The sequence below is a fragment of the Capsicum annuum genome, chromosome 3, assembly GCF_002878395.1.
Source record: "Capsicum annuum cultivar UCD-10X-F1 chromosome 3, UCD10Xv1.1, whole genome shotgun sequence".
NCBI lineage: Eukaryota > Viridiplantae > Streptophyta > Magnoliopsida > Solanales > Solanaceae > Capsicum > Capsicum annuum.
The window spans coordinates 262,800,206-262,814,401 of NC_061113.1; the positions used below are offsets into that span (position 1 = coordinate 262,800,206).

At 32.3% G+C, this 14,196-nt stretch overlaps 2 protein-coding genes across 3 annotated transcripts; both read right to left on the reverse strand.

Annotated features, from left to right (window-relative positions):
- Positions 1-206: 206 nt before the first annotated feature.
- On the reverse strand, positions 207-5,084 carry LOC107862100 (calcium-dependent mitochondrial ATP-magnesium/phosphate carrier protein 2). 2 transcript variants are annotated; one of them, XM_016707552.2, is made up of 5 exons: positions 4,768-5,084; positions 4,133-4,632; positions 1,077-1,862; positions 899-989; positions 207-791 (listed from the first exon to the last, which is right to left on the reverse strand). In XM_016707552.2, exons 2-5 carry the CDS (start codon positions 4,572-4,574, stop codon positions 599-601), a joined length of 1,512 nt encoding a protein of 503 aa, XP_016563038.1. In that variant the 5' UTR covers positions 4,575-4,632; positions 4,768-5,084; the 3' UTR covers positions 207-598. The 2 variants fall into 2 exon arrangements, with proteins under 2 accessions (XP_016563038.1, XP_016563039.1); XM_016707553.2 differs by having other exon boundaries at positions 4,133-5,084.
- A 6,665-nt stretch (positions 5,085-11,749) lies between these two features.
- LOC107865865 (carbonyl reductase [NADPH] 1) lies at positions 11,750-14,059 on the reverse strand. The gene is made up of 4 exons (XM_016712058.2): positions 13,874-14,059; positions 13,274-13,532; positions 13,000-13,194; positions 11,750-12,487 (listed from the first exon to the last, which is right to left on the reverse strand). The coding sequence occupies exons 1-4, from the start codon at positions 13,963-13,965 to the stop codon at positions 12,092-12,094; spliced, it is 942 nt and encodes a 313-aa protein (XP_016567544.1). The 5' UTR covers positions 13,966-14,059; the 3' UTR covers positions 11,750-12,091.
- Positions 14,060-14,196: the final 137 nt, after the last annotated feature.

Below are 14,196 nucleotides of genomic sequence, written 5' to 3' on the forward strand. Positions count from 1 at the left end.
TTAAATGATCTGGCACATCAAATACTACGACAACAACAACACCCAGGGATGTGGCTTAGTGGTCAATGAAGTGGGTTGGGAACCTGAGATTTCAGGTTCAAATTCCAGAGGCAAAAAACACTTTCATCCCCTTTGTTCTAGCCTGGGCAAGGCTAAAATCAAAGAACATACCAAAAAAAGTATTCAGTCAAAGTCGAACCATGAAATGGTCCAAAATGAGTTTGATCTGATCATTCATATAGCCAAAAATGGAAGGTCTACACCTTACATTGTGTGTGTGAGTTACAATTAGTTTACAGAGGATATTCCTATAATCTGGATAGAAATATCCAAATGAAGACTATTCTCAATTGCCAGCATAGTTATTCTGTCAGGCAAAGAACAAAACTCCTGTTAAAATTTTCTTCAATATCCAATGGGGGGTATTCAATTAAGTGTTTTTTTTTTTTGACAAGTAAAAATCAGGTGTATGATTCAAACAATCATATCACCAATGAGACTAATAAATCTAATTCATTTTCATCACCATCACCGTTGTCCTTGCCCATCAGCTGTTTTAACCTCGAATGGGGAGAAACCTTCCCAGATTATACACTACCTAAGAGAGATCTAGACTCTTTTTCATGGATTCATAAACAAGATAAGTAATGCTTGCTGCTGGCACTACTTTCAGAAGATTCGGAAAGAGTCCTTTGTAAAAGCCCCGGCGACCTTCATCATTAAGTGTTCTTCGGATCACATCAGACATTCCATTGTAAGCAGCATTAGTATTTGTAGGTTGAGCTTGCATTCTGGTAGGAATTAAAATTGAGTATGAAAAGAAATACAAGTGGCATCGTAAAGCATAAATAGTCTATCCAAATCCTAAAATCAAGCCCAGTCAAACATGAAGATTTACCTCGTTCTTATGACCTGCAAAGGATAAACACATGTTGCTCCAAGAGCTCCAGAAATTGTTCCACAACCGAGTTGCACAAGAGGGCCAGGTTCTGTTTATCAAACACAATTGTTAGAAATATGCTAATGTCACTTCGTCGGAGATAAGTTAGTTGCAGTTGAAGGTTTACAAGCTATACCACTATCATGAAGAATATATATCCTGGACAAATCCTTCAACGTTTCATAGGCAGCCAAATCAATGCCTGCATAAGGTATAATTCCAAGAAGAGATGGTACCAGCCCTTTATAAAAGGCCCGAGGCCCCTCCTTAATCCATATTTCTTTTGATAGTTTTCCCAGGCTGGGAACCTTTCCACCTTCACTTACATGAGTTTGTAACCGGGTCTTAACAAGATCCATGGGATAGATAGCAGTCTGTGCTACTGCACCAGCCATGCCCCCAGCCACAAGACGTCCAGAAGCTCCAATGTCACCCTGTTCCTCGCCTTTGGTACGAGCAATGACATTCTTCAACATTTCGTACGAGTAAAACTTGATTGCACTTTCAGGTGCAACCTTCATCACATTTAGTCCATTGCCCCTAAAAAACCTCAATATACCACCATCCTTCCATATTTCTCGGACAGTAGAACCAAGAGAGACACGAGCAGTCTGAACTTGTAAAATCACCTTTAGCAGATCAAGGGGAGCTGTGACGGTACGAGAAGTAGCTCCTGCAACTCCCCCAGCAATCAAATATTTAGCTGCATGAACATGCTTACTGATGCCTTCGGGTATGACAGTCTGTTCACCAATATCTACAAGACATACCCTCTCCCAGTACCGGTAAATATTCTCCAAGGTGGCCTCATGTGGATAAAGTAGAAGAAAATTCCTCCATTCTTCGAAAGTGATAATCCCGTTATTATCCTTATCAACATGTTCCACAAAACGTGCAAGTTCATCATCATCTATTTCTATCCCTGTAAAAAAAGGAAACTGCCTTCGCTTATAAGAGGAAGAAAGGAAGACAAATAATGAAATGAAATGAGAATGGGGAACACTGAATGGCCCAGAAACATATATCCAGACGAGAGTTTAGCACTATGACAGAAAGGAAACCTCAAGCACTCGAGCAATACATCCCTTTGGAAAAGCATTTCATCTCAATGCTCTGAATCAAAGCACAGAAACCTACAAAGTTCTAAGATATACAAAGACTCATATTCCTGACGTACATATTTACATGCACGGATTGCACATGCATACGTACATATACTCTTCCTTTTTGTTTGACTAGGAAAAGGGATCATTATACATCTCCACGTGCTTTCTAGTCATGTCTAAATATAGAAATTAATGAATTAATGCATAGAGAAAAATGATAGGAGCTTAAATAAGGAAAAGATCTAAATGCAAAACCAAAGATACGTAATAGTATCGGTCAACTAATGCAAATTGTAACAAAGTCACCACCCACCAATAGTATAGAAAGGTCATCAATCATCGAATCAGCAACAATCCTTATGTTTTCTTGAAAACCGGTGTTACTTTTTATACAAGAATAATGAACACAAACAAATCAATAAAGACGCAGTGACATCAGAATATGATGTAATATCATCCGAGGCAAGATGACACCACACCTACTTGATACATAAAAGGAGCTATTAAACCTCTCACACAGCATTCACCCACTCTTTTTCTTTTTTTATACCTGCCTACTAAATGGAAATCTAGAATTAACTACTCATCCTGTGGTGTAAAGGATAAAAGTTTGGCTTAGTACAGAAGGAAATGGATCCCAAGAAACAGAAAATCAGGGCTTCCAGTCAAACAAAATTAGCAACCGAAGATGAAGATTGTGCAATTTCAGCTAATGAATTGAAGCTATATAATCATTCTATAGTTAATGAACTGAAGCTCATGCATAAAGCTAAGCTTGTCACCAGGCCCTGTAAGGTTCCTACATGGCAATTCTAAAAGACAACCAGAAAAGTGACTTTGTTGCATCAAAGAATCATGTAACCAACAAACTAGAGCATATCATATCCCAGGTAATTAGTATCCGAAAAATGAGGAGCATGACATCCTTTTGGAAAAGGAGGCAGTTGAAAGAGCAATGAAGAACTATCAAGGATAACACATCAGGGACAGATAGTGACTCGCCACACTTTCTCCCAACAAGGCCGGAAAGTGGTTGGAGCTGGGAAGTGATGTCACGGAATGCATGAACCATTTTCATTAATACAACTAAGTTGATATTGACTAAGAAGCATGGGAGGACTTGAATTATTTTCCTAATAGATATTAGTTCTGCAGCACAGTTATACTTATGATCCATAATATACCATATGTAAATGGTGGAAGCGATTGCAAGTTAGATGGCAAGCAAGTTGGATGCTAGAAGAACATGCTATGGAAGACAACTATTAGTATAATTTGTCTTTAAGAAGAGAGGAATAAGTTGAAAATCCGAGAATTAAAAATTCTCTTCCGTTTCATTGATTGTTTTTCTTCTGCAAGGACAATACACCTTTTTGTATAGGTAGCTGGCTAGCTATTTGGACACTTAACTATTGACCCAACAGTTTATAGGAATTTGTAATATTGACATCATCATGTCGTATTTTCTTTATAAGCCAAGACACACACATACGCACATCATCATCTTCTTCTGTAAGGACAATACACCTTTTTGTATGGGTAGCTGTGGCTAGATATTTGGACACTTAACTATTGACCCAACAATTTATAGGAATTTGTAATATTAACATCATCATGGCGTATTTTCTTCATAAGACAAGATACACACATACGCACATCATCATCAACATCATCTTCACGATACCAATGAAATACAATTGACCTCACAAAACAAAAGTGTCTCACCAGTTATGAGATCTCAACGATGGAAATTCTTAACAGATAAATGTAATATCTATCGCACGATAGCTAAAGGTAATTCTACATTCACATATTACCTACATTCACACCAATGCAGCAGTACTAGTAAACAAGGCAGTAACTTTATCAATTATGACTACACACCAAACAAGAAATTAAAGAGCAACAACAACATACCCAGTATAATCCTACAAAGTGGGGTCATGGGAGGGTAAAATGTACGGAGACCTTACCCCTACCTTCCCATAGACTGTGATTCGACGGGAAAATAGTCCAAAGCAGTACAAAAAGGAAAGTAAAGGAAGCACAAGAACTCAAAAAATCGAGTCAGCAAAACAGTACATACCAGCTTTTACAAGTGCATCCCAAAGTTCCTCAGGCAAGATACACCCATTATGCTCAACATCAATAGACTGAAAAATCCTATACAACTCCAGCTCTTTATCATCCATATATTTTCTAAACTCCGAATAATCCACCCTCCCATCCTTATTTCCATCACACTCCGCCAACAATTCCCTAGCAAACTTATAATCCACTGGAATTTGCATAGCAAACAACCCCTTTTCAATTTTCACATGATCCAAGTAACCCACATTGTCGGAATCAAAAAAACTGAACAAACTCCTAATTCTTAAATCCCTTTCTTCCTTAGTCTCCCTTAATGCTGATAATACGTGGTCCATTGAAACCGGGCCGGTCTTCTTCACCGGATTACAGCAACCGGGTCGGTTCTTAGTCGCCGCCATTACCGGGTTATTCACATGCTTCGCTGCTGCTCCAGCCATAAATAAAAATAATGAATTTTCTTTTCTTCAACACATGGAATTTTAAACAAATTCAGATCTACAAAAGAAACAAACGCAACAGTAAACGAATTAGTTCCTGCTATTGGAAAAAAAAAAAAAAGAGAGAGAATATTTTGTGAAGGATCAAAGAAGATCCGAGGAATAGACCCGTATAATATACGGGTTTTCTTACTTGTTCACGGGTCAAAAAAAGGAACAGTTGAAAGTCTACGGAAGTTGAAAAAAAAAAAAACTGATTAGTTTATTGTATACTGTTTGACAACACTTTTAAACAAAAAAGAAAACGTCAATGGCCGGTTTTAGGCACATATGGACACAGACAAAAATGACCGATGAGAGTGTAGATGGCGGTGGTGAGTCGGTGAAGATGAAGGTGTGGTTTATAACTGGTGAAAGTGTAATTCAGTGTGTGTGTGTGTGTGAATTTTTTTTGGCAATGGTGTGGGAAGGAGGATTGGAGGAATGGTCAATTTATATGGAATAGGAATATAATTCCAATGGTATCGAGTAAGAGACTATTTGTACACATGTTTTTTGTCTGTATTTATTTATTTACTATAAAAGTTTTGATTGAGCGGATGAATACATGATAATAATAAAAAATGTTTAATTTTAGAAAAGTTTTTGTTTATATTATTTTGGATAGATCGATTTTAGTATTATTGAGCGAATGAATATATGATAATGATAAAGTTCTTTAACTTTTGAAAAGTTTTCGTTTATGTTGTTTCGGATAGATGATTGTAGTACTATTGAACGGATGAATACATGATAAAGTTTTTCAATTTTAGAAAAGTTTTTGTTTATATTGTTTTGAATAGATGATTATAGTATTATTGAGCGGATGAATATATGATAAAAAAAAATTAATTTTAGAAAAAAAAATTATTTATGTTGTTTTGGATAGATGATTGTAGTATTGTTGAGTTGATGAATACATGATAAAGTTTTTCAATTTTAGAAAAATTTTGTTTGTGTTTGTTTGGATAGATGATTGTAGCATAACTTAGCGGATGAATGCATGATAAAGCTCTTCAATTTTAGAAAAGTTTTTGTTTATATTGTTTCAGATAGATAGTTGATTGTAGTATTTTTGAACGGGTGAATATACATGATAAAATTCTTCAATTTTAATTTTTTTTTCGGTTTATATTGCTTTGGATAAGATCGGTTGTAGTATTGTTTTATGGTAATTTTGTTTTGTTACGAACCGTTGTTTTCTGTATTTCTATTACGACAATTAATGTATTGAGCTCGAGCTCTATCTGAAACAGATAGTTGCATACACTCTATCCTTCTCAGACTTTGCTTTATGAGTATACATATTATGCTGTTGAGGTGTTGTACTTTAAAAAAAAATTATGTGTTGTCGAGTATTCATTGCATGCATATTAATCAGGTAAAATATGTCACGTATTTTAATATAAATATTAGGTTTCATGTCTTAATTTTACAACTTATTGAGGTTGTGTGTTAAATAAAATGACATATTTGAATTGATTAGTTTATTTACATAATAGATGTTCCAGAATACACATGGATGTTTTTTTAGACTTTTGAGTCAAAAATGTATAATAAAAGCACTTTATTATATGTGTTAAAATGTCCAATCAAAATATATTGTAATTTGAATATCTAAATGAAATAATTAATCTTTATCCTCCAACTTAATGTATGTGAATATGAACTCTAGCTAAATATTTCGACTAGAAAAAATAATGAGAAAATGGTCAGATACCTCCCAACCTTTACCCCAAATTTCAACTACACACTTATACTTTGAGAGGGTCCTATGACCCCCATGAACTATTTTAAAATGAAATTATTACCCCCGAACTATTTTTAAGTGGAATATATACCCCTCTAAAAACTCATACCCAGATTTTATTTTGATTTGTGATCCACACGCGTTGCCACGTGTCATGCCATGTAATTCCACGTCATATATCATTTTTTTACTATAAAAAATTAAGTCCACATCATGCCACGTCATCATCATCATCATCTTCTTCTTCCTCTTCTTCTTCTATTCTTTTTCTTCTTCAATGTCATAATGAATCATATGGAATTCACATGATATATAATCTTATAAAAATCAATAATTAATGTCCAAAAAATATTCGATTTTCACAAAATGACGTCACAATAGTGATGCGCCGCGACAGTGATGGCGCCGAAAAATTTAAAATTCCGATGACTTTATTTTTCAATCTGAATTGATTCAACATTCTCACGTAATTCGAGTTCCTGGATGTCATTGAAGAAGAAGAAAATAAAAAGAAATGTCATTGATGGGTTCTTGGATACCATTTAAGAAGAATTGAAGAAGAAGAAAAAGAAGAAAAGAAAAATAATTGTCATTCTTGAATGTCATTGAAGAAGAAGAAGAATGGAAGAAGAGGAAATGAAGAAGAAGAAGAAAGAAAAATAATTGTCATTCTTGGATGTCATTGAAGAAGAAGAAGAATGGAAGAAGAGGAAATGAAGAAGAAGAAGAAAGAAAAATAATAATTAAAATTATATATATTTATTTAAAGAAATATTAAAAATAATTTTTTAATAAAATATTTTCGTTCTCACTCTCTTTAAAGAGAGTGAAACACACTCTCTTTAAAGAGAGTGAAACACACTCTCTTGCCATGTCAGCGTTGAAGGGGTAATAATTTCAATTTTAAAATAGAGTATAAGTGTGTAGTTGGAATTTGAGGTAAAAGTTGGGGGATATTTGACCGTTTTCTCAAAAATAATTTTTAGAAACTTAAAATATATGATTTGTGCAATTCAATGGAGAGTACCTAACGATATTGTCTGATAAAGGAGATGAAGAATATTTTTAGAAAAAATACAAAATTAATTTATCATGTGTCTATTTAGGAATATCAGTTAATCTCAAATATGTCACCTATTTTTTTTATACATATCAGCATTCATGTCTTGATTTTACATTTTATTGAGGTTATGTGTTAAAAGAAAATGACACATTTGAAGTAATTAATTTATTTACACAATAGTTGCTCGAGAATACATATGGATCCTTTTTTGGACTTTGAGTAAAATATAAATAAAAATGCTTTATTATGTGTTAAAATGTCCAATCAAAATAAATTGTAATTTGAATATCTAAATGAAAATTGATCTTTATCCTCCAACTTAATGTTTGTGAAAATGAACTCTAGATAAGTTTTTCACTAGAAAAATTAATTTCTAAAAACTTGAAGCATATAGTTCGTGTATCCAATGCAGAGTACCTAATGATGTTGTCTGACAAAGGGCATAGAGAATATTTTTAGAATAAAATGGAGAATTATTTTATTCTGTGTCTATATAGGAATATCAGTTAATCTCAAGTATGTCACCTATTTTATTATACATATCAGCATTTTGTGTCTTGATTTTATAGCTTATTGAGGTTATGTGTTAAAGAAAATGACATAGTTGAAGTAATTAATTTATTTACATAATAGATGCTCGAAAATGTATGTGGATCTTTTTATTTTTACTTTGAGCCAAAAATGTAAATAAAAATACTTTCGTATGTGTTAAAATGTGCAGTAAAAAAAGATCGTAATTTGAGTGTCTGGATGAAAAAAATATGATCTGTATCTTCCAACTTAATATTTGTGAAAATGAACTCTAGCCAAATTTTTTGCTAGAAAAATTAATTTCTAAAAACCTGGAGCATATAATTCGTGTATCCAATATGGAGTACCTAACGGTGTTGTCTGACAAACGGGATAAAAATATTTTTAGAATAAAATGAAGAATTATTTTATTTTGTGTCTGTGTAGGAATATCAGTTAATCTCAAGTATGTCACCTATTTTATCATGCATATCGGCATTTGTGTTTTGATTTTACAGCTTATTGAGATTATGTGTTAAAGAAAATGACATATTTGAAGTAATTAATTTATTTACATAATAGATGCTCGAAAATGTATGTGGATCTTTTTATTTTTACTTTGAATCAAAAATGTAAATTAAAATACTTTATTATGTGTTAAAAATGTCCAATAAAAACAGATCGTACTTTGAGTGTCTAGATAAAAAAAAAATGATCTTTATCCTCCAGATTAATGTTTGTGAAAATGAACTCTAGCCAAGTTTTCTCTAGGAAAATTAATTTCTAGAAACTTAAAGCATATGATTCATGTAATCCATTAGGGAGTACCTAACCATGTTATTTGACAATGGGGATAAAGAATATATTTCGGATAAATGTAAAGTTATTTTATTTCGTATCTATTTAAAAACATCAGTTAATCTCAAATATGTCACATATTTTATTATATTATCAACATTCATGCTTTGATTTTACAGTTTATTGACATTATGTGTTAATAAAATGACATATTTGAAGCAACTAATTTATTTACATAATAAATGCTCGATAATACATGTGGATTCTTTTTTTGACTTTGAGTCAAAAATGTAAATAAAAATACTTTATTATGTGTTAAAATACCTAATCAAAACAAATCGTAATTTAAATACTAAACGAAAAGATTATTTTTTATCCTCCAACTTAATATTTGTAAAATGAACCCTAGCCAAGTTTTCCGCTAGAAAATTAATAAGCTAAATTATTTTATCCTATATCTATTTAGGAATATTAATTAACGTTCAAACATGTCACTTATTTTACTATATATATCGGCATTCATATCTTGATTTCACAGCTTATTGAGGTTATGTGTTAAAGAAAATAGCATATTTGAAGTAGTTTATTTATTTATATAATAGATGCTTGAAAATACATGTGGATCCTTTTTTGGACTTTAAGTCAAAAATGTAAATAAAAGTACTTTATTAGTTTTTAAAATATCCAATGAAAACAGATCGCAATTTGAATGTCTAAATGAAAATTGATCTTTATCCTCCAACTTAATGTTTGTGAAAATAAACTCTACCCAAGTTTTTCTAGGAAAATTAATTTCTAGAAACTTGATTTTACAACTCATTGAGGTTATGTGTTAAAGAAGCTGACATATTTTAAGTAATTAATTAATTTACATAATAGATGTTTGAGAATATGCGTTGATTTTTTTTAGATTTTGAATTAAAAATGTAAAACAAAAAATCTTTGTTATGTGTTAAAACGTTCAATCAAAACAAATCGTAATCTGAATATCTAAATGAAAATTGATCTTTATCCTCCGACTTAATGTTTGTGAAAATAAACTGTAGCCAAGTTTTCCGTTAGGAAAATTAATTTCTAGAAACTTGAAGCTTATGATTCGTGTAATTATCTAACGGCTTCGTTTGATAAAGGAGGTAAAGAACATTTTTAGGATAAAATGTAGAATTATTTTATTATGTGTCTATTTAAAAATATTAGTTAATCTCGAATATGTCACTTTTTTTTATTATACATACCAATATTCACACCTTAATTTTACAGCTTATTAAGGTTATGTTTTAAAGAAGACATATTTAAAGTAATTATTTTATTTACATAATAGATGCTCAAGAATACACGTGGATCCTTTTTTGAACTCTAAATTAAAATATATATTAAAAACACTTTATCATGTGTTAAAGTGTTCAATCAAAACAAATCGTATTTTGAACGTTTAAATGAAAATTAATCTTTATCCTCAGATTTAATATTTTTGAAAACAACTCTAATCATGTTTTATACCAAAATTAATCTTAAAAAGTTAAAGCATGTGATTTGTGTAATTCAATGGGGAGTACCTAAATGTGTTGTTTGAGCTAAGGGATTAGGAATATTTTTAGAATAAAATCTAAAATTATTTTATTCTATATCTATTTTAAAATATTAGTCAATCTCAAAATTATATATTTCACCATTGGTGTTATAATAATAATGAAAAAAGTAATATATATATATATGGTGATATAATTAATGTTCCATTAAATACCATAACTTTGTCAACAACGTGCAACTTGTTGCTCCAACTCCCTTGAGAAAAAAAAATGGTGTAATGGTTCCTCTGTCTCAAAATAATTGACATGTATAAATTTTACATAATTTTTGAGGAAAAATTAAGAATAGCTGTAATTTGACTAGTATGATGTTATTTTATTTAATCTTTGATTATCTAAATTTTCTTCAATTAGTATGAGAATAGTCTTTATTACTAAGATTAGAATTGAAAAATTAATTAATTAATTCTTGATCTTTTAAATATATCAACTATATTGAGATTATTTTTTTTTGACAAACATGCAGTTACTTTGAGACGGAGAAAGTACCAAACGTTGCTTTGAAGTTAGTACCATGCAGGTATGGGGGAGTTGGTTCATCCAAATTCCCAACTGCCAAATACACCTTCTAGATAAGTGATCAAAAGCAAATGCTAAGGGAGTTGTTTCCAAGATATAAAAAAATAATATTATTTATATCTAATTGAAATTATCTTTTATATATATATATATAAATAGCTGTTGAGTCTTCTTTAATTTTTTTCATGTCTTTTACTCCTTCACATTCTAAAATTTTTATTGAAAATACTAAATTCATCATTAATTAGAAGGCTCGATAGGAAAAATCAAGATTAAAGTGCAGCAAGTATAAAGTTAGAATGCAGCATCTCCCATGTTACCAAGTGATGAGGTAAAATGGTTCCTCGAGATATGATGGTAATTTGTAGTTAGTCTAATCTACCCCCAAACAGATCAATTCAAAATGGATCTTATTTTCCAAAAAAGAGGAGGAAAATGCTTACGCAAATTAAAAAGAAAATAAAAACACCGTCAATGTCTTAATTCTTGTTTTATTCCTTTGCCCATTTCTGTTTGACACGCAAATTGAATTTCCATATTCTACATGATACTTTAAGATGCAACAAAAACGTGGCTGCAATTATTTATTCTGCCCCATTTTGTACCCTATAGGATCGTTTAATACGCGAGATAAGATGTAATATTTCAAGATCAAAATCTTTTTCATTAAGATATTTATATCCAAAGCAGTACGTATCTACATGCTTATAAAAGTACAACCTAATGCACAATGCATTTCACCATCATCAAAGGTATACAAAAGAGCCGCATTCGTAAGAGGTGTGATGTAAGACAACATATTCCACTGCTAGTATTAGTGATTATTTCTACGGCTTGAACAGGTCACGAGGAGACAAGTTCACGTATTCATAAGCTTGTATAAAATTGAAACGTAACGAGAACGCTATGTATGTATAATACTGTTTATTAAACCCATTACAGAGGTCAAAAGCAAGCTTGCCTACAATCTGCTTAAATAAAACAACTATAATAAGTACAAATAAATTGCTCTTCATCAATATCTGCCACTGCCACTGTTACTTGATCAAGACACCTCGGGCAAAATACCATTAAAAAAAATACAAAACTAGGCAGTCAAATTTTAACTATTTCTACTTATATCAATTTGGTGCGTTTCAATTAAAGAAAATGCAGATTATCTTGAATCCGAACTCCATCACAATCTTGTTTTTGTAAAAAAACAAAAATAAATCGAGCAGATTCTGGGAATCGTTATACACTTGTCAGTTTAAAAGTTAATCTCGCGCCTCTCAGCGAAAAACTTACCACTCACAAACTTTTCAGGGAGCAAAGCAAGCCAGACACCAGTATCAGCAGCTTCTTCTGGTGAAACATGGCCAGCCCAGCCAGTCATAGCAGTTTTCACCCAACCAGGGCAATAGCAATTTATATATATCTTATGATCTTCTGGCCGGTCCTCGAATATCCTCGCCATTAACCTGGTGTATGCATTAACTGCTAGCTTTGACAATGAGTAGTCTGTTTGCACATGAGGCCATCCACCTGATTCCCAAGTTCCATCTTTTACTTGTTCCAAGAATGTGTTCATAGTTTTATCGATGACTTCCTCGGATAGCGAATCCACATCTCCCAACTGTTGTCTCACTGTGACATTTGATATCCCCTGGTAGCATCAAACAAAGATAGTAGATCATATTCAGATGGTAAATAAGCTCATTCTCTCTCATATTAATAACCATATGAAGTGGCTTTCAACAGAAGAACATAAGTACCATCATATACACAAAACATAATTAGTCCTACATCTAGCTGTCATGCTAGCACACACTACATACAATATGGTACCAGAAAGACAAAAAATATCCCAAGTTTACAGTATATATTTTATTGTCACAGCCCATGAAAAGAATGAATCAGGCCCTGAACGCGAGGATATGTGTAGAGGCATTATAATATAATCAAGCAATTAAAAAGGTGTTCTCCGTAACAGTTTAAGCTTCTGATGAGTCGATCACACATGTTTTTTTGTGACAGCAGTGTTATAATGAAAAATCGCCTTAAATAGGAACGACTACTCTGAGAAAGCTTGATGAATTGCTGAAAGAGCGAGCTGGATGAACAACGATCCAATAATGATGACAAGAGAAGAGAATGAAACAACAGATTCTTACTTACATGTCGTTTGCCATTAAGTCTACCCAATCGCGAGGTCACACTAACAATACGAGCACCAGCAGCAGAAGGCCTCATTAACGGAATCAATGCTTTGATCATATTTTTTGTGCCAAAGTAGTTAACTTGGATTACCATTTCAGCAAATTCAACAGAATTATCTTTGCCTAAATTGAAATTGACTCCTGCATTGTTGATCTACAAAGCCCCATACCAGTATATCAATAATAACAAAACACAAATTGGCAATCGCATTAATGAATGAATTTATTAGTACCAGTATATCAAGGCCACCATATGTTTCTTTAATCCAATCACAAAATGCCTGGATTGATGCAGGATCCACAATATCCAATTGATGAAATGCCACATTTAGACCTCCTTCTTGCAAGACTTTCACTGCTTCTTCCCCAACAGCTGTCTCTCGCGACGTAAGAACAACAGTAACCCCATGCAATGCAAGTTGATGAGCAATCTCAAATCCAATCCCTCTATTTGCACCCGTCACCACAGCAATAGTTTCAGATGACCACCATCTATAAATCATGCAAAAACGCCATCAGCATTATGCATAAAAATAAATAATAAACCAGGGGGAAATAATTCACATGGAAATGTTGCCAAATATAACCATCCATTAGGAATCTAGAAGTTCAACTGAAATCATTGTTTTTGATTCATTTATACACACATATGCTAATAACCTTTTTAATGTACTATACATACAATTCTGAATTCACTTACTCGAAATCTTGGATTTACCTTTGCTCAAGAAGCTAAAACGTAGATGCAAGAAACAACCTCATGCATGGTAACGCGGCGAATTTAAAGAAGAAGTGATAGCTATAGAAATTTTAAAAATAAAAATAAAAGAGACCTTTGGTGATCAGAATAAGGAATAGTACGAAGAAGGGAGATCTCTTGGCGTCTTTTCTCCTTTTTTTCCTTTGCCCTTTCCTTTTTATCCATTATTACTATTATTAATTAATTAATTCAATCCTTAATTTGGGTTTGGTTGTAAAATTGATAAGAGAGAAAGAGAGCTTGGAGAAAGAGATGTAACAGAAACACCCAAAATTCTTCCGATATAACTGGAGCAATCCTCCAGCGTTCGTTATATTTCAACTACCTTCTTTGGTCCAAATTAAAAAACAACTATATAAATTTCAACAATTGAATAGAGTATTATATTAACATATT